We start from the raw sequence: 27,171 nt of genomic DNA, 5'->3' as shown, positions 1-27,171 counted from the left end.
TTCAGGAATTATAAAAGCATTTATGGGATAAGAACGCAAAGAGACTCACACACGAGCCCTTGACTGAGACTCAAGTTTCTAGCAAAAAATTCCACTGGCTTCTCAATACTACTGTTCTTCTCCAAATGGGAGGATAATTTTCTGGACTGAAGCCAATCTTGAGATTACAACTGCCATGTTAATGGTGATTTCCCCTCTTATTCTATCATATTAAATCCAAATATTCTATCTGGTCATTTCTTTACCCAAAATATTAGAATGGATAACCAGAAAACTGCATGCACTGATTAATCCAGAAACGCAAAGTATCTTTCATGAGACATCCTATCTCATTAATTTCTGCTTTATTTCTAAGGCATATGCCATATTACCTACCTAATGGTCTAAAGCAGTATTCTACCTTCTCTAGTCAGTAGAGTGGATGATGTTGGTTGTCCGATGTGCCTCCATTTTCTCCTTTATTTATAAAATAACCCCCCACTTCTCACTGAAGTATCTTCTCTTTCACTGCTTCACACTGTCCATAAAATTCAGGAAAATCTGACCATATACCCTGTTCTGAATGGAGACTCTTAGGTTGTTTTAATCCAATTCTCCCTTCTAGGGATTGGTGGAGGAATGAACTGGGCAATGAGATTTGAGAAGGGATTTGCAAGATGTTTCAGAGACAGGAAGGATGAATAAGGATTGACGCTTTGGTTACTGTGGGAAGCCCTTGTGTGACCATACTAGAAAGCAACATGCAGAGAAAGGGAAAAGACAGGAAAGAGCAGTCACAAATCATAGAGAAACTGAGCAAGGGCCTGATTATAAGGTACTTAACCAGTAGCTTAGCTTTGGATTTCTTGCCCTATGTGGCATATAACTGCTTGTTTATCTAGGCAGGGCTGCTGTTCTATAGAGCTAAAACACTGCTGCTGAAACATTAAGATAGTTGGAAGATCTTGAGTTTCCTATTTTAAAAAATGTTTATTTCTTTATTTTGAGAGAGAGAGAGAGAGAGAGAGAGAGAGAGAGAGAGAGAGAGCGAGAGAGAGGAGAGAGCAGAGAAAGAGGGGAGAGAGAATCCCAAGCAGGCTCCATGCTGTCAACACAGAGCCCTGTGTGTGGCTCAAACTCATGAACCACAAGATGATGAACTGAACCGAAATCAAGAGTCAGATGCTCAACCAATTGAGCCACCCAGGTGTTCCAATTTTGTGTTTTCTTGTAATGGCCACCACTTACCCTGGGTCAGGTAATAGTTTCTCAGAAAGGAGAAAGTAAGCTCCTCCTTTGAGGCTGTCTTCTATGAGAAAAATGGACTTGGTGTGGGTGATCTGTACAGCCCCACGGCTTAAGTGTCCCCCAACCCACCTCTATATCATCCCACCAGCATACACACCTTGATATTGGGGTCACATTAACTTGGTCCTATGGATTCTAACCTCATCATGTAACAAGACAGTTGTAACACAGGATGACTCAGGATATTAAACCAAGCCTTCTTGTTCCTGACGGGTCTCTAAATGTTAACATAGTTGAACAGGTGTCAGTCTACTCAGAGGTAATGCAATTTTTTCTGGGGGAGGTCAGGAAAAACCCTCTAATTTTAATATTTGTCTTTGCAAACATTTTCTTCCCTGAACCAATTATGTGTACAAACTGCTTCCATTGCTACTTTCTAGGATAAATAGAATGCAATGCAATTTGCCTTTCACAAAAGTAGTCAATTCCCACCAGTGTTACCATGTTTCTGATGATTAAATTGCAAGTATATATTCATCGAGCATACATCTTTACGTAAATTACAGTACATTTTATAAAATCATATATTTATACTTTTAAAATCATGCTTTCATCAAAAAAACCTAGTGTTTTATTTTTTGGTAATAAAAATGATTTGAAAACAAATTTTGGGAAAAAAGGTAATTTGATTTTCCTACCAACAGACTCTCAATTAAGGTAACATTACTACCTTTTCCTCACCCCAAGTGAACAGTAAATCAAATAAATGTGATTATGAATTAAAGGCAGCAAATAGCACAGTTATGTTATTGGAAGGGATAGAAAAACACCATAGAACTCAAGAGTCTGAGTTGATGTGGTTTGTCTTATGCAGTAATTTCAAGTTTTCACCATCAATAGTTTCTTTCTGCTTAGAGAAGATCAGAAAGAAAGATACAAAATCACGTCTGCGGAGGAGAACCAGACACAGAGGAGATCGCTCCTTGATATGATTCAATGTATAAAACGTTATGCACAGAAGAAAAGGAAAATATTTCACTATTAAATGAATCATTTTAAAATGCAAGAAGACATCCTACTTCTGGTTTCACTGCAAAATACTATAGTTTTTAATTCCTCCTATGACAAATACTTATCTTCATTTAACACAATGCAGGACAGAACAAGTTGGACATTGGAATCGTGCATAATTTCCCACTGCCCAACAACATTTGCTAGAGAGGGCAAAAGCTAAAAATCCAAAGTGCCCAAAGCAGAAGCTCACCATAGTAAGTGAGACGCCCTCTGGCCACATTTCTTCCTCGTGAATTCTCGGCAATGCATTCATAGGAACCGGTATCTTCCTGTTGGAAGTTGGGAATTTCAAGCACACCATTGAATTTCCTCAGTTTAATTTTACTGGAAAAGGGCAGTCCATCACTTCTCCTCCAATTAATCTGAGGTACGGGACTAAGAAGAAAATTGTCAAGTTATTTGCTATTTTAAACAGATGTCTGGATGCATTTTAGACTTGACAAAAGAAAGCTTTTGTTAGGATAACAGCAAAAAGGCACCCTTTTTCTTTATTTTTAAATTTTTTTTGTTTTTTGTTTATTTTTGAGAGACAGAGAGAGACAGCACGAGCAGGGGAAGGTCAGAGAGAGAAGGAGACACAGAATTGGAAGCAGGCTCCAGGCTTTGAGCTAGCTGTCAGCACAGAGCCTGATGCAGGGCTCGAACCCACGAACTGTGAAATCATGACCTGATCCAGAGCTGGATGCTTAACCGACTGAGCCACCCAGGCGCCCCAAAGGCTCCCGTTTTCAAACGCAGAACACCTTCAGTTGCTAATTACATAAACCTGATACATGGCTTAACCTCAGTTGATATTCTAATAAGATAAATTCTGCATTTTCTTGAGTTAAATTATGATTTAGAGAAAAAAGCCATACATGTATCCATTGTATTATATACAACAAAAAAATAGGCAAAACAAAAACACCACCAATCTGGTTCATGAAATTAGGCAGGCATAGTCATTGTCTGCAAACTGCCTTTATGGTTTCGGCCTAAATTATATATGTGCATTCTCCTTGTGTTTTATTTTTCCTTTGCTTCTAAATGAAAGAAAATTTTAGAAAATAAGGAAAAAAAGAGTCTGTCAAAAACTATCTTGATCTCTTTCAGCAAACTCGTACTTCAGCACCCTGGAGTAAATGTTATAAAACTTACTTTCCAAGAGCAAAACATTCCAATTTCACAGTTGCACCTTTAGCCGCTGGAAGAGTTTCTGGAAACTGCACTTCTATTTTTGGTTCATATTCACCCATCACACCTGTAAATCCACAATACAAAGTTAATAGTTCCAACGTTTCCTGTGGGCCTGTCCCATTTTTCTTAAATAAAACTTTCTTCTTCTCCATTTTGAACTAGTTTCTCTAATGATTTAAATTACTCACTAGCCATTCATTAGGTACTTTTAAAAGCAGAGCTAAGTGGGCCAAACATGTAACATTATTAAACATCAGGGACTGTGGATTCCATAATTCAGAAATTACCATTTATAGAGCAGTTCCGAGAAAGCCATTATGCCTTTTACATTGTATAAAATGGGAGGCGCTTTTATTCTGTATTTAATCTGGACACTTCTAGTCAAACTGAAATATACAATGTATTATGACATCTTGAAATATCCTAAAGAGCAAAAATTATGGGAGGGAATTTACTTAATGGTACCCTGGTAGCACAGAAACCAATCTTAAACTTCTTAAATGGCACCCTGGAGACAAGAAACAGTAACTTCATAAACGAGAAAGGTCAAATTCAATTATAACTGAGCAGAAAGAAATGCTTAGGTAATATGTGGTCATGACATTGTGTTGTATCAGATATGGTTTTGTGTAAGTGGGGCAGTTACACAGAGTTACCAATCTGCTTCCTCTAAAGCTCACGTGTTCCCTTAAAACAGCCATGAAAGGGTAGACGAAACATTTGTTTTCTTTGCCGCTTTACAGAGGTACGATTAGCAAACATGTATAGGCTATATGTACACTGTGGTAGTTTTTACTGTGTACCATGTGATGATTTCATATACGTATACATTGTTAAATTATTATTTCAAATCAAGGTAAGACATTTAGCACCTCACACAGGTACCATTTTTAACTTCCTAATATTCTGTGGCAAGAATACCTCATGTCTACTCTTGTAGCAGATTTTAAGAATATAGTATTATTAATTATAATAATACTGGGTGGCTGGGAGTGGGGAAAAGGGGAGGGGTTCATCAAAGATTTGGACTTTCAGTTACAAAATGAATTAATTTTGGAAATCAAGTATATATTTAAAAAAAAAAACTTTAAGAGATGCTTTATATGCTATAAAAATATATCCAGAGCTTAAGGAAGCTCACAGTGGCTGAAATCAGGACAGGCGATTTCATGACAATGGAACCTGAGCCCCCAGGCTCAGAAAAACCTCATGCTTAGTTTTTTGGCTCTCCTGTTACCATCTTGAATTTCTAATGACTTCTGAACAATGGGTCCATGATATTTAATTTGCACTGGTCCTCGAAAATGATAAAGTTGGTCCTGGGTTAGGAGTAGGCGCAGGGACCTATGCGCAATGGAAGAATCTTCATCACTGTACTCATGAATATGTTGTGCTCAGCACAAAGTAAAGTAATTCTTCATGGTATACTTTTCACTTTTTCCCCATTTGTTTTTGCTTATATTCACGACATTCACACTCAGAATTGCACCTTGAAATATTTCCTACCATCAGAACGTAGCACCAAAGGAGTTGGGGAGCCCAGCACTCTGGTGTTGGTCACTGTACTGGTCACCACACACGTGTAATTACCCACATCAGATGGCTCGACCTTGGCAATGTACAGGTGGCCTGTCTCTTGAGAGACAAATCTCCGACGGTCTTCTTCAACAAATGATGGATACTCATTGAAGATCCAAGCATATGACAGTTCTAATAAAATTTTTGGAGTAAAGAAATTCCATCATTAAGGCACGTGTTCCATAGTATACGAAAAAAGCACAAAACCACCTTTACTACAAAGCAATGGTGAGTGTTGCTATTGCAGGTCATGAAGAGACACAGATCTGCAAACTGATTCTGCGTGAATCTGCCTGACGGTGTAGGACACTGCTGCTGGGCATTCCTGTGGGAGCAGCCGTATTACCGTCATTATCGCTACTCCAGCCGCCTCCTGACAAGTCTCTCTGGTTTCAGTCTTTCTCCCTTTTAGCGGGTATCTCCGTATTGCACATTCTATGGTCTTTCAAATTTGCCAACCTCATCATGTCAATTTCTGATATAATGCATATCTCCAATTCCCTGGAACTCTTGGGAACAAGGCCACATTTCTTAATCTCAAGAGCGGACTCTGCGGGCTCAGGCCCTGCTTAAAGCCTTAGCCCTGAGTCTGCACATGCTGCTCTAGGAGTCTGCACTATCCGTGTGCTCTCTCCACTCCTTGGCTTCCTCCCCTTTCATTCTAAACCCCATTCTTCCACAACAACTTCCACATGGTTTTCCAAGTGTGGTTCCAAACATAAGGAACCACCTCCTCAGAGAAGTCTTCTTTCATCCTTGTCTCATGGTAGGTTCTCCCTGATAGAGCAACGCTAAGCTTCTATCGGTTAAAGCCCTTACTGCTCTATTTGTAATGGTCTATTTACTTAACCGCCTTCTCACCACTAGGTAAACACTGATGTCAAGTCTTATCCTGACTGCCCTCCCCCACCCATTTAGCAACATGAAACATCCAGAGACACTTAATAGTTTTCAATAAACATTTACTGAGTTAATTAAAGATACAATAATGTTTCTATCTCCTATGTAAAGTCTAATATGAGAGTTTTCTTGACTTTTAGGGTCAAGGTAAACCAACTTTCTCCCAAGGAACTAATGTTCTACTCTGTGATAATGAGGGTAAATAATAAAATGCTGCATTGTTCTAGATGCCTATATTCTTCTTTTTTTAAAATTTATATTGTCAAGTTGGTTTCCAACTAACACCCAGTGCTCTTCCCCACAAGTGCCCTCCTCTATGACCATCACCCCCTTCCCTCTCCCCCCTCCCCCTTCAGCCCTCAGTTTGCTTTCAGTATTCAGGAGTTTCTCATGATTTGCCTCCCTCTCTCTCCCTAACTCTTTCCCCCTCCTTTCCCTTCCCATGGTCCCGTTAGGTTCTCTGTTAGACCTAGGAGTTAAAACATATGGTGCCTGTCCTTCTCCACCTGACTTATTTCACTTAGCATGACACCCTCGAGGTCCATCCACTTTGCTACCAATGGCCAGCTTTCATTCTTTCTCATTGCCATGTAGTATTCTATTGTATAGATAAACCACATCTTCTTGATCCATTCATCAGGCGATGGACATTTTGGCTCTTTCCACGATTTGGCTATTGGTGAAAGTGCCACTATACACATTGGGGTACATGTGCCCCTAGGCATCAGCACTTCTGTATCCCTTAGGTAAATAGACACCCATATTTTTCAGAGGCAAGTTGTTACTTAAGCGCAGTTACCACAGCTGACTTTTTTGATTCCTTCTCTCCATGGCCCTGTTATCTTTTATATATTCATCAACATTATTGGACTGGTTCATTACTGTAATATTTTTTTCAAAAAAAGTTTCAGGAAACATGTAATCAAAATAAATTTAGTGAATAACAAGTTCAAAATATATTTATGGCATAATTCCAGTGGGGAAGGCCCATTGCATTTTATAGAGTGGGACACTAAGTCAGCAGACAAATAACAATGGGATAATGTAAAAGGGTTAGCTGGGTAAGAGTTACTCTGGGCTTCAGAGGAAGGAGAGGTAACATTCTTTCATGACTGAAGAAGAGGTCTTTAAGGACAGAAGAATATTCCGACAGCAGGGATAAAAGCACTCCAAATGAAATGAGGAGCATGTGAAAAGCAAGTCAGGGAGAGAACATGCTAAGTACCTGTTGGAAAGGAGACACAATTGACTCTTTCCTGCCTTTAATGCAAATGTGAATGTTTCATGATTCCAAAGGTTAGTGAGTCAATGGCAAATCGTGCGCACGTTAAGAAACACTGATTTATAACCTTGAACCGATCTTCACATCATGTTCTATCATTTCAGTAGAGTGTTTCATAAAATTCCAATCAGTCATGTGATGGGTTGTGAAATTTAATTTGTTTGTTGGACTTTATGGGGAAAAAATGGGTCTTAAACATCCACTCCACAGTTGGCCTATGCCGACATTGATGGTGCTCTTCTCTTATAATAGCACTAAATAAACCATACAGCTGAGGAATGCTGGTCAGGTTGGCTGAATTAGTTCTGAAATTGCTGAAATTGATAGCTGTGGAAGCCTTAGTTCTTCAGGCTTTTCCTATGACTGTAAGCATCTGGTCTCACGCCACCATCTTTAACCCCTGTAACTTCACCTTGTTTAAAAGAAGGCAAAGTCATCTCACTCTGCTTTTCAAAGTGTTCTATTCATGAAATTAATATGATTGTACCTCTGCCTTTTATTTTTTATTTAAAAATGTCCTTTGCATCCAGTGAGTGCAAAACTTCCACTGCTGCCCAACATAGTAGACCTCAGCTTGGTATTAAGGATGAGAAGTCAACCTTATTAAACGAGTTTCTACTAAAATAAGAATGTGGTGGAAAGAACTCAGATTCAGAGTTGGAAAATCTAAAATCTAATTCATTCATACAAGAAATATTATGCAGCAAGGAGAATATATCATCAGTAACCACATGTAAAATTTGGAACAATTATGACATATGTAATTATGACTGAAATGCGTCAAGACTCCACTTGTATTATTTTTTTAAATTTTTAATGTTTATTTATTTTTGAGAGTGAGAGCAAGAGAGAGCATGAGAAGAGGAGGAGCAGAGAGAGAGGGTGAAACAGAGTCTGAAGTAGGCTCCAGGCTCTGAGCTGCCAGCACAGAGCCCAACCTACAAACCCTGAGGTCATGATCTGGGCTGAGGTTGGATGCTTAACCAACTGAGCCACTCAGGTGCCCCTTGTATTATTTCTTTTAATCCAAAACCAATATTGTTAAGACTTTAATACTGTACTATTAACATATTGTTATACAGACATTGCAGTGTGACCTAGTAACAAATGATAGAAGAGAATAAAGTCAAAATTAAAATCATTTTAAGTCTGCTCCTGAATGAGCACGGAGAATTGAAGGGTGGATTGTGGTGGACATGGAGGTGTCCCGCTTAGGTCTCATCTCGGGGAAAGTTCCTGTCGGAAACACAATGAACTGGTGGCACCTCCACCAGTGCAGCGGCTGCCCATCCCTGGGCTGCTTCCAGTTAAATGATGAGCTTCCACTGGGGAGCTGATGAAGGCCCCTTCCCCCAGGTACCGATTTCTCCATGGGCAACTCCGGTTGGGGTGCCCCATTAGATAACGGCCACACTATTCTCAGAGCTGCAAGGTGCTCTGGTTTTCCTCCTGTCCAAGATTTCCTCTCCTCACTTTGCTCAAAGATATCAGATTGAGCCCCATCTCCACCAGTTTCTGCTCCCTCCCTGTCCATCCTGCACAGGCATTTCCGCCAGATTTTTTTTTTTAAATAAGAAGTCGTATCCTCTAATCCCACCCTGGGGTTTGCTTCTCAGACGACTTGAACTGACACGGTGTTGCCAAAACTGAGTAAAAGACTCTCCTCTGTATTAAAAATTGCCTCTTCCCTTAGACCTGGAGGAAATGGCCTCTTTCAACTGACCCTCCTTTTCAATAACTTTTAATCCCCTCAAGCTCTTCAAATTTACAAACTGATTCCTAATTGATTCTTAGTAACTACCCTCCAGACAAGCCCAGATAAATCAGCATCCCAGAGGAGAACACTGTAAGCCCAACCTGAGACCCAACCAAATGAAGATGAAACTGTAGAACCTTCACCTCCTCTGGGCTACATTCCTGAGCAGGAGCCCTAACCATGGTTCTTAATTTGAGAAACCCGTGGAGAAAAGCTGCTGTTTTGTAGATATCAGTACTCCTGCATTCTTCTTTGAGAATTTGTATCATCAGGCAGATTTGGGGGTCTACCTCAGACTGGCGTACTAGTATCTCTTGAGCTACAAATGGCTTATATATGTAAACTGTCACCAAAAGCACATTATGTATGTGACCTTCACACAGTCACATGGACAGTATGCTCTCTGTATATTATACACTATAGAAAGATATTTTAACTTTATTATTAAATATTTTTAATGTTTATTCATTTTTGAGGGAGAGAGAGTGAGCTGGGAAGGGGCACAGAAAGAGGGAGACACAGAAACCGAAGCAGGCTCCAGGCTCCAAGCTGTCAGCAGAGGGCCCAACGCCAGGCTCAAATCCACGAACTGTGAGATCATGCCTGGAGCCAAAGTCAGACACTTAACCAACTGAGCCATCCAGTCACCCCTAGAAAGACATTTTAAACACTTTTCAACAATATTTCCTGCCTCTTCACATCCTAACAGCACAGTATGTATACTTTTCAATTAAAAGTGCAATAGCATAGCCTACATATTGAAATATAATGTAACCAGAATAAATTAATGGTCTTCCTCCACTATTTTGCCCAGATACATCCTCAGAAAATCAAGAATAAAAATCATCTTTGAGGAACAGCACCAACTGTGCTGACTGAAAGGTTTTGAGCTGGGGTAAACAGGAGAAACAGGAAAGTAAAAGGAAGAGGTTGTCAAGGGATGGAAGAGGTTGTACTGTCAATCACTTTGAGACTCAAGCAGGTAACCTAGAAGTAATGCCCAAGGGGCCATGAGGCCTTTAAATATATGCTTATGAGAGGATTTGGGACTAATAAAGGCAAGGTGGGAAGAATGCCCCCCAGAATATGTCAACACCCTAATCCCTGAAATCTTGAACATGTTATTTGACGTGGCAAGAGGGACGGTGCAGGTGAGATCAAATCAGGGACACTGAGAATGTTATCTTGGATTATCAGGGGTGGGAAGGATGTAATCACCAGATTCCTTTTAAGAGGAAGCAGGAGGGTCAGAGAAGAAGAACTGGACTTGAGAAGCAGGGGTCTTAGCCACAGAGAGCTATTTGAGGATGCTGCTATGCTCCTGATCTGAAGATGGAAGAAGGAGCCAGGAGTCAAGGAAAACACATGGATTCTAGAAGCTGGGAAAAGCAAGGCAATGGATTCTCCCTGGGAACCTTCAGAGCCTTCAGCAGCCTCATCGACATCTGGCACCTGATTTTAGCTCAGTGACACTGGTATTGGCCTGTGACTTAGAGAACTGTAACACAGTAAATCTGTGGTGTTTTAAGCCACTGTGTTTGTGGCAATTCATCATACCAGCAACAGGAAACTGGCAGAAATAAGGATCATAGCTAACAATCAGGTGTTTATTTAAAGTTCACAGGCAGTGCTAAGTGATAGACACAAAATTTCCAAAGGAAAACAAATGATCAGAGACAAAAAAAAAAAAAAAAAAAAGTGGAGAAAGGTTGACCCGAGAAGGCCTAAGGAAGAATCATATTTTATACAAAATAATTATAAGACCAATACAATGGCAAGAGGTGGGGTATTCCAAAAGAGACAGCACACCACGACCACCCCAAAACAAATGAATTGGTGTTGGGTTGTTTTATATAAAGATCCAGACCCTTAATGACTTATGGAAAGAAATCAAACTTGGACTTAATATGGAATACATTGTCATGGGATGCAACAGAACTTTGTAGCATGTACCTACGTTTCTTTACAGACTTTCTTATTGAGATGGAATGACACATAGTTGTTATCGCCTAGAGTGAAGATCTGCATGATTTCATTTATTGCCTGCATGACTGTGTTAAAATACATGGCACCCCTCTGATTGAAAACATTAGAGAATTATGTGATTTACTACATTCTGAATCAAGTAAAAAAATACCTGCTGTAATACTATGAGAACTGACATCATAAAAATCTGCATTTGCAATAAAGATTAATTGTACACTGCAAAGTAAAATATATATCAAATCAGCCTTCTTTGGGGATTTTTCAACATCATTTTATGTATGATGATAAATACAAAGCTACAATAAAAATGATAATTTTATATACTCAAATTAACTAGACTTTACAAAATCTTTCACAACCTGTGGTGTAAATCACAAACACATTAGGCTCAACCTACTTGGCCTCTGGGCTTCCTATTAACAACACTACATTAATATTAGGTATGTGAAATACTTTTTATTAGAGAGCAAAGAGGCTTTACCAATCAGAGCCATAAATTAAGATAATGAAGTCCTAAAACTGCCTTCTATAAAAGTAATATGTGATGAATGACATCGCTCCTCCAGCCATATTCTTTCCCAGGTCACTTAAGTATAAGGCCAGCCAATTTAAGAGGAAATATGTCACTCTAGTATTTACCTGGAGATACATTAATACACATACTACTGACATTTAATGGTTTATTTCTAGTTCCATTATGAAATTCTATTATGAGGGAGATTTAATCCTTTGTATGAGCATTTTCAAGAAGAAGTTGTCAAACAAAATTGCAGTTGAACAAAACTGTAAAAGTAACTTTGGTTATTTTCTTTGGTGCCAACAGGGAAGTTTGACCTACTTAAAAGAAGGCATATTCAAAGGTTGTGGGGACTTGCTGGATGTCATTCAAGATTTTTATCCCTGATTCATACAACCGGGAAGGAAATTTGCTATGGAGCTTCGAGACATCACTCACTGATGGAGGGTCTGAGAGAGTACATATTCAAAGATCTAAAGCCACGTAGAAAACTGAAGATAATAGAAGGTTCAAAGAAGAAACGGTCAGTGGTGAGGACTGAAAAAAATCCGTACCCGCAAAGCAGAAGGCATCTACAGACATTTCCAACATTTCAGTGTGCCGTCTTTCAAAAGTTGTTTTGTTAGTTGTTTGTTAGAGGGCAACATTACATATATTCCTTGCTTAGCCTGTAAACCCATTCCGGTTTAGAGCACTAATAAATGTGACTTGTGAGGATCCTCAGATAGACAGAACTAATGAATGTGACTTGTGAGGGTCCTCAGATAAATAGAACAATGATCAAGGAAGAAAAAAGAAACTAAAAATGACATCCCCTCATCCTTTCACACTTCTGGGCTGATTCTTTGCCAGGAGTCAGCAAAGTAGAGTGAGGGGGGCAAATCTAACCTGCTGCCTGCTTTGTAAACTAAATATTTTGGAACAGACTCACACCCGTCCAATTCTTATTGTCAGTGGCTGCTTGTATGCTCCAGAAGCAGAGGTGGGTGTCTGCAATAGAATCTATACAGCCCATAAAGCCTAAAATACTTACTTGATGCAACTTTTAAGAAAACATGTGCTGACTTCTGTTCTAGGTTAGTGTTAGCCACAGACCAAGTTAGGAGTTTGGCAATCCTTACCTGCCTTACTTTACCTTTACTCCTCTTTTCCTTATAAGGTTGTCATATGTCTTAACTCCCACATGAAGCTTCACAAAGCTTAGGCTAGTCTCCTAAATAATCTATTCCTGTCTCTCTTGCTTTAGCCTGCAGCCTTGTAGGAGTACACAGGAGCCATTTCCATTGCAGAAATGGACACAGTGCAGTTTCCTGATGTGCTGTGACCACCATTTTTGGTTCTACCATTTTCTTTCAGAAACAGGAATATTTTCAGTGGGTACTTGCATCTTCCATCATATCATGACTCCAGAAGGTTCTGTCTTCATTTTTTAAAATGTTTATTTATTTTTCAGAAAGAGAGAAAGAGAGAGCTTGAGTGGGGGAGGAGCAGAGAGAGAGGGGAACAGAGGATCTGAAGCGGGCTCTGTGCTGACAACACAGAGCCCAGTGTTGGGCACGAACTCACAAACAGTGAGATTAGGATCTCAGCTGAGGTCAGACGCTTAACAGATGTGCCACCCAGGTGTCTTCATTTTTAATGCTTCTGCCAGGGTAGCTCTTCTCCTAACACGTGCCTCCATCTCTTTCCTGGTTACCATGCTTGCTAAAACTGATGTGGCGTCAAAGTGAAGTTCTTTCCTCCATATTTGTTGACACAGACTGTAGAGACTCTCAAGAGGCCATTACTTCTTTTTGCTCGGATGCATACATTCTTCCTTTGTCTAATGAAGAACTTTTAAAACTTTCCCAAAGACCCAACAACGACCACTTTGTTTCAGTGGACTGACCCTACCCTTGGCTCTGTGTTCCAAGGGTATCTCAGGATGAGGACATGCAAGGTGGGGGCCAAATTCAGTAAGACTCAAACTCTAATGTCCAGCAATAATTTAGGGTAATTGAGAAGGGGGGAGCAGCAAAAACACTGGCAAGACATTTACTGCCCTACTTCCTTCGGCCGGGTTGCTCAGGAAGCATGCATGGCATTGTTAAAGAAAGTAGTTTAAATTTTCCTAAGAGTAAATGAGACCTAATTGGAGTCAGTTACCATGATGTTTCATGAAGACAGGACAATCAGCTCATGTCACAGACACTACAGTCACTGCAACCCCCTGACTGTACTTGGACTTTCACCAGAGGGATGAATCTCCAGGAGAAAACTCCTGAATGACAAAGTCAGGTCCTAAGATAAGAGAGACTTCGGGAATATAATGCATTTCTTTTCTGCTTCCTTGTTCTTAATATTAAAAATATGCTTTTCAAAGGAGTTCAAAGGCTCTGAAAATGTTAGAAAGCAATTTTAAGGTTAGCTCAAAACCCAAATGCTGCAGATGACTACAAGTTTCATTGCCAAGACCTGCTTGTGCAGCCAAAAGAAAATGCTTCGTAATTGCACATTTTGCACAATGCCACACTTGATGCAATGTGTATGTTGGTGTGAGGATCTTAAATATGTGCCAAGTTCCTCTCCCCAGGTTTGCACCTCCCTCATCACTTATATTGAATAATGGACAATTTTTACAACCTCAGTGACAGTAAATAACATTTTCCTTTTAAGTGCTGTCCAGGAGAAGCTAAAGAATCCTATAGCTCATGGGAGCACTAATTGGAGCCAATTAGAATTTGATTGACCTGCCTGGCTATTAAAATGATATGCAAAATTTACACTGCCCTTGCAAAATGGAAATTTTCTAGTATAAGCTAACTTCGGGAAGCCCACCTTTAATGAATTCAAAGGTGGTGCTTGTGGGTTACAATTCCCACATCAACTCTCAGAAGCTAATTCCAGAGAGGGGCCTCATTGGGTTGCCAATGATACAAAAGAATTCTATGGATGAGGAAGAGGTGCAATAAAAATAATAGAAATAATTAAGGACTAGTGAATAAAGGAGCAGCATCCCAATAACTGTCCATTTCTCCTTAGGTCTCATTTTCTTTTATTCTTTCTTTAAGGAATGTCACGGGGACTCGATATTTCTCTTTTTGCCATGTGGGTGATTTTTTTATAGCAGAATAAAATGCCCATTTTCACTGGTAAATAAAATGAAGTTATTAGCAGAAGATGAAGTTATCCTGCCAAATCACAGAGGGCTTCTTACCAGGGACAAGACAGGAGTCCTCGGGAGGCTGGAGAAATTAATCTCTCTCTCTCCTCTAACGCGCGTGCACACACACACACACACACACACACACACAGATGGTACTACTACTTGCCATTAGTAGCACATCAAACTGCTCATCAAAATACCTTACTACTACTAAAAAACTTACTTTAAAATGGATCTTTCTGATCGGTAACTTTCCTGAATAATGGATTTTAAATAGAATAATTGTGGCATAAATTAAACTTCTGAAATAGTACAAAGTCCCCTGATTTTTAAAAATGACTGCTGAAATGTTTGATTATGCCAGGATATGCGATTATGCCTGGATATCCAAAATAAACTTGATAACAAAAAGCATTGCCCCCTCCCCCCCAATCTATGGCCTAAAGGAATCCCCAGCCTTCACACCTGTAGGGCTCTATAAATGCCAATTCCTTTAGGTGCTAAAGGATTGTTCCGATTTCATGGCAGCATCAGGTGGAAGTCAAATATAAATAACAGATTGCAGGCTTTGACAAAAGTAATTGGAGTTTGAAAAGTAGCGTTTGTATTACCTCGTGTTCCCTTGCTAGTTACGCCAAATTATAAACACACATGTTCGCACAGGCATTTCTTCTCTCCCTCCATAGTGTTTCCAGTCCTTGTCTCCCTGGTTCTGCAGATATTTCCAGGGAAAAATCCATCACCTTAACAACTCTTAAAAATGTCTTTGAAAACCTGAAAAAAAATTGCTATAACTTTTGCTAGGATTTTAATAATTTACTGGTGTTAGAAAGAAATAAACATAAAGAAATGAAAGGTTATTGCTCAAATGCTTGTTTTAGTGAAAATTCTCATTTGTGTATTAATATTTGACATTTTTAGAAATAGGCTCTCCGGTCTTTCTAAATATTTACTATGTTGACCAATTGGCTTATTTATCAAATCTTTACTATTGTTGTTATTTGATACTTGACCTTTTTATTAATTGCTTTCTCTTGCTTATCCCCCAGTCAGTGCAAAGAAATGATTTCTGGTCAATGAAAGATCAATACTTAAAGAAGTATATGAATGTCCCTAATTTAAGGACTCTTTCACAATTTATATTACCCAGGTACAAGGAACAGTAAGAGGTAACAGTTAGAAAGAAAATAATATACTGCTCTTATTCTGCTCATACCCTATCATTATGAGCTCCTCAAAATGATGGCTGTTTAATATCATGTGAGATTATCTATATTATACAAAGAACTTTTGATGGAATATTAATTTCTAGTAGTAAATTTACCCTTTCTACTTCCGCAGGTTTTCCTTATTTTTCAACATCCCATCTACCTGTTACAAATATCACCTTTAACTAATAGATGTGCACTGTACTGGTCAATGAAGGCAGAGACGTAAGAATAAATGAACAGTGAGCTGATGTAGAGTATGTCAAAGGCAGCGTTTTAAATATACTGTATTCAAGGGTAAGCAGCTCTTATGCTTCTGTGTCTGGCTAATGAATTAATGACTCTTCTTATTTTTCTTAATATTTACTGGGTTTTGAGAGACAGAGCACAAGCTGGGGAGGTACAGAGAGAGGGGTGGGGAACCGAGGATCTAAAGCGGGTTCTGCACTGACAGCAGAGAGTCCAAAATGGGGCTTGATCTCAGGAACCACGAGATCATGACCTGAGACAAAGTCGTACACTTAGCGGCCTGAGACACCCAGGTGCCCCGATTAAGGATCCTTCTAATCACTCTTAAGAGGACCACTAGGATTCTAATCTGAATCTCGTTCTAATAAAAATATTGAATGAATAGTGGCTTCATTGTGATTTTCAAAATTGCAGAACAGCAATCCACTGAGGCAAACAGAGTTTAAAAAATGCATCCTAATTACACTTAAAATCAATAACAGCTCATCTGTACCTCACGCATAAGGTCGCAAAGCTCAGGTCATAAATCTCAGTTGGTAAAACCAACAAGCTCAAATATTTAATATAATTTAAGTATGGGGTTCCATCGACAGTGGTCCCTAAAATGCAGTCAAGTTTATGTTTAGACTTCAATCCTTCTTTTTCCCTTTACATGTTTCAAACAAGAAACAGATTATAATAGAAGTTGTAGGAGTACTGGCTCATTATTTTTCTTCCTTTCTTTTTCTTTTCAGTTTTCTTTTTTTGACTCCAAATGTATTTACCTAAAACCATACAAAGAAATGCAAAGCATGAACCTGCTTCCTTCCTCTTTCCAACATTTTTGTACAAAGCACTTCTGGTAAAGGAGACAGGTTTCCTGGTGAGAAGCAAAGCCAGCAATCATTTGAGTATTCTTTAGCCAATATAATGAGAGGCTCTTCATTCCAAGAAGTAAATATGCAGATCTACAATATAAGAATATTAGGTTCTGTCTTGATCACAGTAAAACATCAACTTACACAGGAATGTTAAAATGTGTGACGGAAATGGTCATTGATCCTCTTTATACTGAAGGTATAGTGAACTTTATTCCTTCGTCTCTACTTCAGTATTATATCACCTTCTTTTTTCTTTATTCTTTTACTTTTTTCTTTAAAAAATTTTTTAAAGTGTTTATTTATTTTTGAGAGAGAGAGAGAGAGAGAGAGAGAGAGAGAGAGAGAGAGAAAAGGCAGAGAATGAGCAGGGGAGAGGCAGAGAGAGGGAGACAGATAATCTGAAGTAGTGTCAGGCTCCTGACAGCACAGAGCCTGACACGAAGCTTGAACTCACTAGATGTGAGTTCGTGACCTGAGCTCAAGTTGGACTGAGCCATCCAGATGTCCCTACATCTTCTATTTATTCTCCCTGACAATACTGTGTTATTACTTTCTAAGTAAATTCATGTTGAACAAGTTGGATGGCTGATTTACTCCTTATTTTTATTCTTTTCCCTTACTAATACCTGAGGTGATATAAAATATCTCTTTGCCAGTTGTGTTTCAGCAGTTGATATTCTGAGTGGAAGCAATGCATTTATTTTAGTTACCCTGTAGAACTCTAGTCCTCTGCTTGTAGACATTTTATCTTTTTCTTTTTTTTTTTGAGACCATATGTTGTGTAAGGCTTTGGGAATTACTGAAACTGCTCATATTTGTCTTATACTATATTTTTAAAAAGTTTATTTATTTTGAAAGAGAGAGTGAATATGTGTGTGCACACAAGTGAATGGGGGAGGGTTAGAGAGAAAGGGAGAGAGAATCCCAAGCAAGCTCTGCACCCAGACATGGGGATCAATCCCACGACCCTGAGATCATGACCTGAGCCAAAATTAAGAGTCGAATGGTCAACCAAAGGAGCCAACCAGACACCCCTGTTTTATACCACATTTAATTTCAACAGCATATTTTTTGGGAAATTTATAAGCATGCTCTTTTCTTCCATCTCTTTATTTTATTAATTCAAGTAGTTGACCTTCCACTGGCATGAAATGAAGGGCTTTTCTTGGTGCCAATTTGAATGTTTTGCATCAAAGAGGATTTAGCACGCCATGTTTTATATCAAGCAACCTTGTAGCTGTCTTTTATTTCTGTCACTCATAGACACTTATCATACTTGGGGTCTGGTAAACATAATAAATTTTGTCACTTCTCTTTAGAGGAACATTTTCAAATTCCAGTTAGAAAATCTGTTTTTGTACCATTTGTTCACCAGAGAAAATGTAAGAAGGTAATGAGAACAATCTTAGCAATAAGGATTTGATCACCAATCCTGTAGGGTACCTGGTGAGTTGTGATGGCAGCAGGTAGGTAGGGCATGGACACTGCTCTGTTGTACTCCAAAGTTCCTTTCAGCCTCTGATCTATAAAGGTATAAAGGAACACTTCTCTACTTCTTAACAAGGAGAAACGCCAAATTAATGTGGATAACAGAAACACAAGGAGAACATAAAGTACTAATTAAGGTCACAAGAGTGCTTGACCAAGCTTTCTCTCTGATTGTAAAAACAACTTGCCATAAGCTTTTTGGGATATCTCTGGAAGTAAGGATTTCTGTGTTGCAGTCATGGGATGTGAGGTTTAGATGCTGCTCTGTCCCATTCTTGGTATGCCCCTTTGATAAATTACCTTAAACTCTCCGGTCTCACGTTCTCTTTCCTGAAAGACAAAAGGGTTGCAGGAGATTCGTTTGGTTGCCAAATTGTGAGAAGAATTCTTTGGGAACTGAAGCACTGCTGTAAGGTTGGAGAATCCCTCTGCGTGCTATACTGTATGAGGACATGGAACACATGATATGTTACATAACATATAGACGGGTCTTATTATTTAAAATGTGTGGGCTATACTGTGACTGACAAAAATGTATATTCAGTTAGCAAGTGTTAATGAATTCATTAGGGTTTTTGTGTATCAGGTCTTTTCTCTCTCAAAAAATACAAAAAGCAAGAAAAACAGCTAAGTTGAAAACTTGGATACTGATACTGATTTTAGCACCAGATCCTGATAATGCCCTTACCTGCTGGCGTATTTAATCCTCGCAAAACTCTATGAGGCAAATACTACTCGCATCCTGTATGACACAGATGAGGCGACTAAGACAATTAGGGAAGTCCCAAGTAGTACATAAAGTTAGGAGGATCTGAGTCCTGGCAATGTGGAACAAACCCTAAACCGCCACTCAGGAATGTCTTCCTGTTCTATCTTTTCAATCATGTGAACGATAGTAACATTAAAACGAATTCATGAATTCAAAAGAATTGGGGGGTAATGCTGTTTATGATCCCTTCTATCTCTTAAAATACTAAATCTCCTTTATAAGTCGAATTTCTACCCAAGACAGTCTAGGGTATTGTTTAAAAACAAGAGTCAATGGCAAACAGAGCAAAACCAAATAACAGCTATGACAAAAACAAACAAACAAACAAACATGATTAGGATCCATTCCTGGTTCTGGAACTTCCAGCTATGAAACACTGGGAAAATGTCCTTTCCTCTCTATGCCTTGGTTCACTTTTCTTGCAAAATAAATTTAAGACTGGTACTCACTCCATAGGTTTGGCGTGCAGATTAAATAAGAAAATACCAAGGACTTAGAGGCATGCATGACAAATGGTGAGTGTTCAATAAACGCTTGTGGTTACTGTCACTGCACGGTTTTTGGTGTTGTTTTGGTCTTGTTTGACCAAGGGTCAAAACTTTGTGGATGGAACCCTACAAGGAAGTTACATATGCACACTGCTGGCACTGTAAAGGAAGCAGAGATGCCGGCTGAAAAACAAGGGCTTGGAAGTGGACCAGCTCACCTTGAGGCAAGGAGAGAAGACTGAATTTTCCCTGGCAGAATTAAGGAGCAGACCAAGCCAACTGGAGGAGCTTAGGATGCTGGTAGGGAGGACCTGGCAAACAGGTGTCAGAGTTTTCTCTGCTTTGTTGATGGTGAGAAGGTCTAAAATGATGGTGTGCATGGATATTTGATTCCTAGGACCAACTAGGTTGAGTGGTGGGACTTGCTTTTTAACAGTGTTTTAGTACACTAGTAGGAGATACTGAGGTGTACCCTACTGGAGAGACAGAAACTATTATATATATAATAAGAGAAGAGGAATGTGGCAAGAATAAACCTTCATCAGAACAAGGGACAGAACTGAACAAAGAAGAATAAAGTAACTGAACAGAATAATCGCGATTAAAATATTTTCCTTAAGAGAAAACGGGAACCAGTGTTAAGTGCTCTGAAAAAGTTACCTGGTCTCATGTGAGTAAAAAGCCAAAAGGACCAAACTTTGTTTCCGAAAATATCCAAATTGCAGGCATGAGAAAACAGCATCCTTTCTGCCAAATTCATCAGGGGAACCACGTTTGCAGCCACAACAGGCTACTCAGTACAGGTGAGCCAGGGAATCGAGTCCTGTTTCGAACGTGCTTTCGGAGATACTTCCAAATGGGAACAATCATTTCTAAATGTCAGTTCAGTCTCTACTGTTAAATAATGGAAATATCTCATCCCATCCCTATGAGGATATCGAGAGCTTGCTTTGACTTTAAAACCAGAAGGGCTGTTAATCAAAAGCTCATCTCCATGCCACTGTTTTGGGTGACACGCAGATACTACAGGAATATGAGAGGAAGTCCCCATTTTACTTCACTCTGGAACCTTAACGAAAACACAGTGACACAGGGAGGAAAAGAAACAATGTATATTTTACATTTTAGCCTCATCCATAGAAAAGGGGATACTGGTAATTAAAAAGGTTCTCTCCTTTTCTTTAATTGGTGAATTCTTTTCTTTAATTGGTGAATTCTCATTCTGGGGTGAAAGGGAGAATGTGTAAAGGCAGGTGATCAGCTCACGATGGCTGTGCTGGCTGCTGGAAGAGTCAAGATGGTCTGTACTATCGGCGGTCTGAGTAGCCAGGGACTGGCCCGTCTCAGTCCTCGATGGCTTTTGATAAGAACCAATTCCCTGATTTAAAATCACCTCAGTATTTGTTTGTCAAAAGATGGGCACGTAAGAGATAAGAAAACAAAATAAGTTAATACTGACAAATTAAAAAGGGACGTGAATTTAATAAAGCCTACACTGTAAATATTTATTGAGGACCTAATATATGAGATGTTTACTGGGTAGACAAACATCTTGTGGAATATTAATTCCATAATTCTTATAAGAATACACTTCACCAGAGTGGCTGTCACATCACTAATTTTAGAATTCCAAGTATTTTAATGTTTGTTTATTTTTGAGAGAGAGAGGGACAGACAGACAGAGAGACAGAATGTGATCAGGGGACGGGCAGAGAGAGACAGGGAGACACAGGATCAAAAGCAGGCTCCAGGCTCTGAGCTGTCAGCACAGCGCCCAATGCGGGGATTGAACCCACGGACCATAAGATCATGATCTGAGCCGAAGTCAGATGCTTAACCGACTGAGCCACCCAGGCACCCCTAGAATTCAAGTATTTTAAACATGACTGAAAAACTCAGGGCAAGAAAAATTAAAGCATATGCCAACTCAGACTTCATAACTGTTTAGAAAAAGAAGAGAAACAAAGATACACAGAAAATCGATTTTAAAATCCAGTAATGTATTTATTTTTATTAAAAACTCTCCTACCAAAAAAAGCTATAAAATAAATGCTAATATTTATATTTAACAAGTATTTCCCAATAAGTTACATTCTAAGGGGCAGCTAGAAGTCTTAGATACACAGTATATTCTATCCATTTGTCTTCACAGGATGCCTCACAAAATTGCCTAGAGGCACGCAGGCAAGGGAAGACCGACTGGCCTTTACAACCTCTACAGAGAAAGCACTCATTCTTTCCTGTGACAGCAAGTCCCGGATAGAATCAGGAAAATGAGATTCTCGAAGGAGTCAGCCTTGAACGTATTAGGAAGACAGCTCTGCCAGACTTTCTTTTCTTCCTCTCTTATGTTAGTTACCCAGTTTTCTTGTGATTATTGAAGCGAATTCCCGCTGTTTTCCATATTAGAAAACAATATATATTCTGTTGGCATCTGTCCTACACTATGGATTAAATGTTCAGTTTGGGAGCGCCTGAGTGGCTCAGTTGGTTAAGTGTCTGACTTTGGCTCAGGTCATGAGCTTGCGGTTTGTGGGTTCAAGCACCATTGACAGCTTGGAGCCTGGAGCCTGCTTCGGATTCTGTGTCTCCCTCTCTTTCTGCCCCTGCCCCACTCATGCTGTCTCTCGAAAAAATGAATAAACTTTAAAAAATATTTAAAAAATAAACAAATGTTCATTCAGTTTGTATTCACATTGTCAGCATGCAGCCTCAACTGACATCTATGCAAGTTACTGACAGGGGAAAGGAAAGTATTAAAAATATAATTTTAATTATTAAAATTATTATCCTTTATCTCTCAAATATTATATGCTGGATATTTATGGAAACACTTAATGGAATTACATAGGCTTTTATGTTCGTCGAAAGGCTAACTTAAGTTAAACGACCCTGACAGAGTCACTGACATAACAAGCTTGGACTATTTGGGAAATGATTTTAACACACTGCATAGGCCTAGGTTTCTAGATACACGAGAAAACGTGGAATGAGAAGAGTATGTCTGTCTCCTAAAGTCTACTCCAAAAAACATTCTGGGTAAACCAACATGATAAACAAGAATGACCCACAGAAGGGTCATGGCCAATGTTTTGTGCTTCATGCTAAGCTCTGAAACGCATGATGTGTACTGAGTATTTTATAATAATAGCAGCAGAAATAGTCATAGTAGTGACAAGAGTAGCTGTTACTTACTGAGAAGCAACTGTGTGCCCCGTATTCTGACACTGCAAACTGATACCTCCTTTACTGTTCATGTGACTCCATGAGGCAGGAGTCATTATCCCCATTTCACAGATGAGAATACTGAGGCCCATTTAGGTTAAAGGAGATCTCACAAATAGTAAGGCAGGGAGGCAATCTTCCCTCTCTCTTTAATCCAAGCCCTATTCCATATGCCCAGATAAAAGAGAAACCGAAGGCCTAAACTTGAGATCACAAGCCTAACGACTTGGAAGAGAGCTTTATTATTCTCTCTGCACTAAATAATGAGCTTCTGAACGATGTAATTAAGATTCTCAGGAACAAGCAGGAAATAACTTGTAGGAGTCAACACTACACCTTTGCCTTTTTTAGGCTTTTTTCAAACCCACCCCCTATTCACAGATTAACCTCACCTCTCACTGCAGTTAACTAGTACAGGGAACTGTAGGTAACGATCTTCAAAAAGTACTCTACGAACTATTAAGAACAAAAGTGTCATTTATTAGTCAAGCGATCTCATTAAGGGGCACTACTCTAACCACTGACTCAGAACTCTAATATCCCCGCAGAATTTGACCCGGTGGGACCCAGGCCCAGAGGCTCGCTTTTGTTAAAGAGTATGACTAAATGGAAGAGAAATGTGAAGCAGCTTTAACAGTGTGCCGTTTGATACTGTATCTTGCTGCCGAGAGTCTGCTCTTTCTGGAGAAAAGGCTATTTCCTGACAGAGTAATTGGTTCTGATTCCACACCTCTCTATGTCAATGTGCTTCCTTCCATGAGGCCCAAAAGGCGTTGAGTTGTGTGGGAAATAGAAAAAAATCACGTGGACTCAACCCATTTAGAGGCTCCACAGCACAGTCTCCAAACAAAGTCAGGCCCAGTACACAGAGCAAAAGTCACAAGAGGTAAGATGGACTCGGTGGGTGGATCCGCTCATGATCAGTATCCATGGCAAACCCGCTCCGCCCAATACCTTTCCCAGCCAACAGTACGCACCCACCCACACGTTCTACGTAAGTAATGGCTGGCCCAGCGCAAAGCACACCGTTATCAGGTGGGAATGGAATAACAATAAAAGTCAGATTTAGCACTGTTCAGACAAATGGGTAAATGTAACCGGGCAATCAAAATTATGATGCAAAGATTAATTTAGGCAAAACGGTAGAATTATAAAGGCACTATGCCGTCAGAAAGTATTTTCGTTTATATTTATTAGTTTCTCCACCAGTACTCTATTTATCGAAGTATAATAGAAGGATTCCCGGTCATAAATTACTTACTAGAGGAGATGTATCTTACTAGAGGAATTAAACACGTAACAGCCTCTAATATGAATGAAGGTGTTTTAATAACTTGGAGTTTGGCAGCCCGACAAAGCATGATGATCATCTTGAGATTTACAGGGAAGTTAGCAGCCCTGCTTAATGGAAACAGGATGTACCGGAACCATCCAGCTCTGCGGAACCACAGGCTGCTCAGGATGACAGGGTGTCAGATTACAGAACGGAGGCAGTCCCGCTATCATGAAGACATAGATCTGCCAAGACTCTGAACACTCTATCAATAGTAAATAAGTGTCTCCTGGGTTTGGATACAGTCTGGAGAAGAGTGCAAAACCATGAACTGATCTGAATCTGCTGCCCATCAACTATGTGACCCAGAGGAGGTTCCTTACCGGCTTCAGTATTCTCATCTGCTAAATGGAGAAAATAACATCTCTGACTTTTATGGAGTTGTTTTGGACAGCTAAATATAGCTAAGTAGATCTCAATGGCATATACTGAATGCTCAGTAAATATTAGATATTATTATTAATTTGCACTCAATACTTATTTTTAAATACCACACTGCCTTTTAATTTCTGTGAGCTCTGTTATGTGACTTTCCTCATGTAAAAAGTAGAGAAAGGCTCTGGAATGACAAAGGAGGTCTGAGGAGCTGTGGAAAAAGAGAGGAAGAGGGAATAAGAGGGAGGAGGGAAAGGACATAGTCTAAACCAGGGTCTAGAAATGTTGAGTATTTAATTGAGGCAGGGAGATTATAGGGCATTACTCCAGACAGGAACTATGCGTAGGTAAATGAAGGCTACGGATGGAGTGAATTGGAGGTGACAAGGTAAAGGAAAATGCCCAAGGTCCTGCGTGCTCTACGTAGACTTCCTGCCTCCCTCTTCCTCCTGTTCTCTTCCTTTTCCTTCCTCCCTCCCTTCCTCCCTTCACCCTCCTCTGTACACACCTCCCAATGAGAATCAACCACATTTTTACTGTATTTACTCACTTTATAATCCAGTAATAGACTCCAAGGTTACCTCTAATGTTCCAATACTCTATACTGAAAAGGAACATCCTCAGACATGAACCTTTACTGAGCTATGTGGGAATTTTTTAAATACACAATGAGGGCAGAAGTTCAGTGTGTGGGTCTACGAGAACAGTAATTTGACTGACCAATGCCCGACGGCTTTCCAGAACACGCCTCATGCTGTATTCCCAAGAGCAGTGTTGTCTTTGGTTGTTGTTGTTTATATTTGCATGCTCTGACGTCTCAGGATTTTGAAAATCTTTTCACACAGTACTAAAACTTTTTATTTTCCTACTCTTACATTTGCTGTTACTTCCCTTGGCACATTTCTCAAAGTGCGTGGCCATCCCTTTCTGGACAATTTGCAAGGGGAGTGTTATTAAGGAGGTAACACTTCGGCTGAAGCGTGATTAACAGGGAGAAGCAGATCTTGAAAAGATCAGCAAGTTCCAGGCAGAAGGAACACCCAGAACAATGGCCCTAAGGCAGGACTGAGCAGGCCACGGGAGGGAACAAGCAAGAACATCCGGTGTGGCTGGAACATGGTGGGAAAGGGGGAAAGGGGTACAGATGAGGTCACACAGGGAGGAAGGGCCACAAACAGTCCTGTAATTCAAAATCTGCCAGACAGTGCTGAGGTTTTCTCGTCCCTTCTGCAGAGTTTTTAATGTTGAACCTGACCTTCTACCAGCCGTCAATGAATGGAGAATGACAAGCACAACTGTAGCGGATATACCTCTGAGAGTTCAATAGTAATAAAAGTAGATCAACAATTGTGATTCAAAGCACTCAGAACATCAAACAAGTACATTCTATAAAAATCTTAATAACAAAGAGCTGAAAGATTACATATTAGGTAGAGGGGATATTGTGTAGCAGAATAAGACACATCACTGAGAGAACCCAGAAAATTGCTTTCTCCTCATGGGAAAAGCCAAAAAGAATAATAATAATACTGCACTTATTTCATTAGGCCAGTCTTTGGAGATGTTCATCTCAAATTAATATAGAGATGAGTCTACACAAGGTAAGGGATTTTGAGCTTTAAATTTTAGGACAAACTGTTTTTCTCATTTATTAAGTCAAAAACTCAAACTGTAGTCAGTTAATAGCTATAACATGGGGGAAAAAAGCCTCTATCTCATTAGGGCAAACATTATTGAGTCTCAATAAAATATATATACTTTCCAGATGTTGAATAAGCATCTAGAACTATCTATGTAGAAAAGAGTGTGCTTTGGAAGTGCCTGGGTGGCTCAGTCGGTTACATGTCCGACTTCCGCTCAGGTCATGACCTCAAGGTCCATGAGTTCCAGCCCCACATTGGGCTCTATGCTGACAGCTCAGAGCCTGAAGCCTGCTTAGGATTCTTTGTCTACCTCTGTCTCCCTACCCCTCCCCTACTCATGCTCTATTTCTCTCTCTTTCAAAAATAATAAACATTAAAAAAAATTTAAAAATAGTGTATTTTGGAAGCAATGTGTCCCAAAGCTCTTAGAGAAAAGAGACAGAAAACTTACTTTTATATTCACCTGGTATGCAGCAAAATAGCAAAGGATCTATCATATGAGTGACATCAAGAGTGTACATTTTATCGGGACACATGACACCCAACCTCAATTTGTCTGTCTAGACAACAGTAGAGTCATGATGCTCCTCATCGCCTAAACTGTCCATGGTAGGAAAGGAATCAAAGGCCAGCAAATACTGAGTAAAAGTACTATTTTATCTCCAAATAAATGAAAATTTTCAAGTGGTAAAAGGAAAGTTAATCTCTCTTTTTAGTCATTTGACTTGAAAGGATGGTGAGGAGCCAGCAAAGTTGGACTGAAGCAAGTCTAGGCACTTACAAAGGATGTTTAAATAACCATCACAGATAAGAAAACCTCTGCTTTCTTTCTATTCATCAGTGGCTTCGGATTTCAAATAAAGATATGATTTTAATCACTTCTTGCTACTCT

The 27,171-nt window shown here is 39.5% G+C and overlaps 1 protein-coding gene across 1 annotated transcript in view; it reads right to left on the bottom strand.

Moving 5' to 3' along the window:
• The window catches only part of CNTN3 (contactin 3), a 240,047-nt gene that overhangs the window by 91,000 nt on the left and 121,876 nt on the right, over positions 1-27,171 (bottom strand). The window contains exons 5-7 of the mRNA XM_029917321.1: positions 4,984-5,187; positions 3,439-3,541; positions 2,492-2,676 (exon numbers count right to left, since the gene is read on the bottom strand). Of these exons, the coding sequence (XP_029773181.1) occupies positions 2,492-2,676; positions 3,439-3,541; positions 4,984-5,187 (492 nt within the window). The remainder of the gene's footprint in view (positions 1-2,491; positions 2,677-3,438; positions 3,542-4,983; positions 5,188-27,171) is intronic.

The sequence above is a fragment of the Suricata suricatta genome, chromosome 12 (genome assembly GCF_006229205.1).
Source record: "Suricata suricatta isolate VVHF042 chromosome 12, meerkat_22Aug2017_6uvM2_HiC, whole genome shotgun sequence".
In the NCBI taxonomy this organism is placed as follows: Eukaryota; Metazoa; Chordata; class Mammalia; order Carnivora; family Herpestidae; genus Suricata; species Suricata suricatta.
Note: the sequence above shows the minus strand (reverse complement) of the source record. Positions and strands in the feature narration are given on the sequence as shown.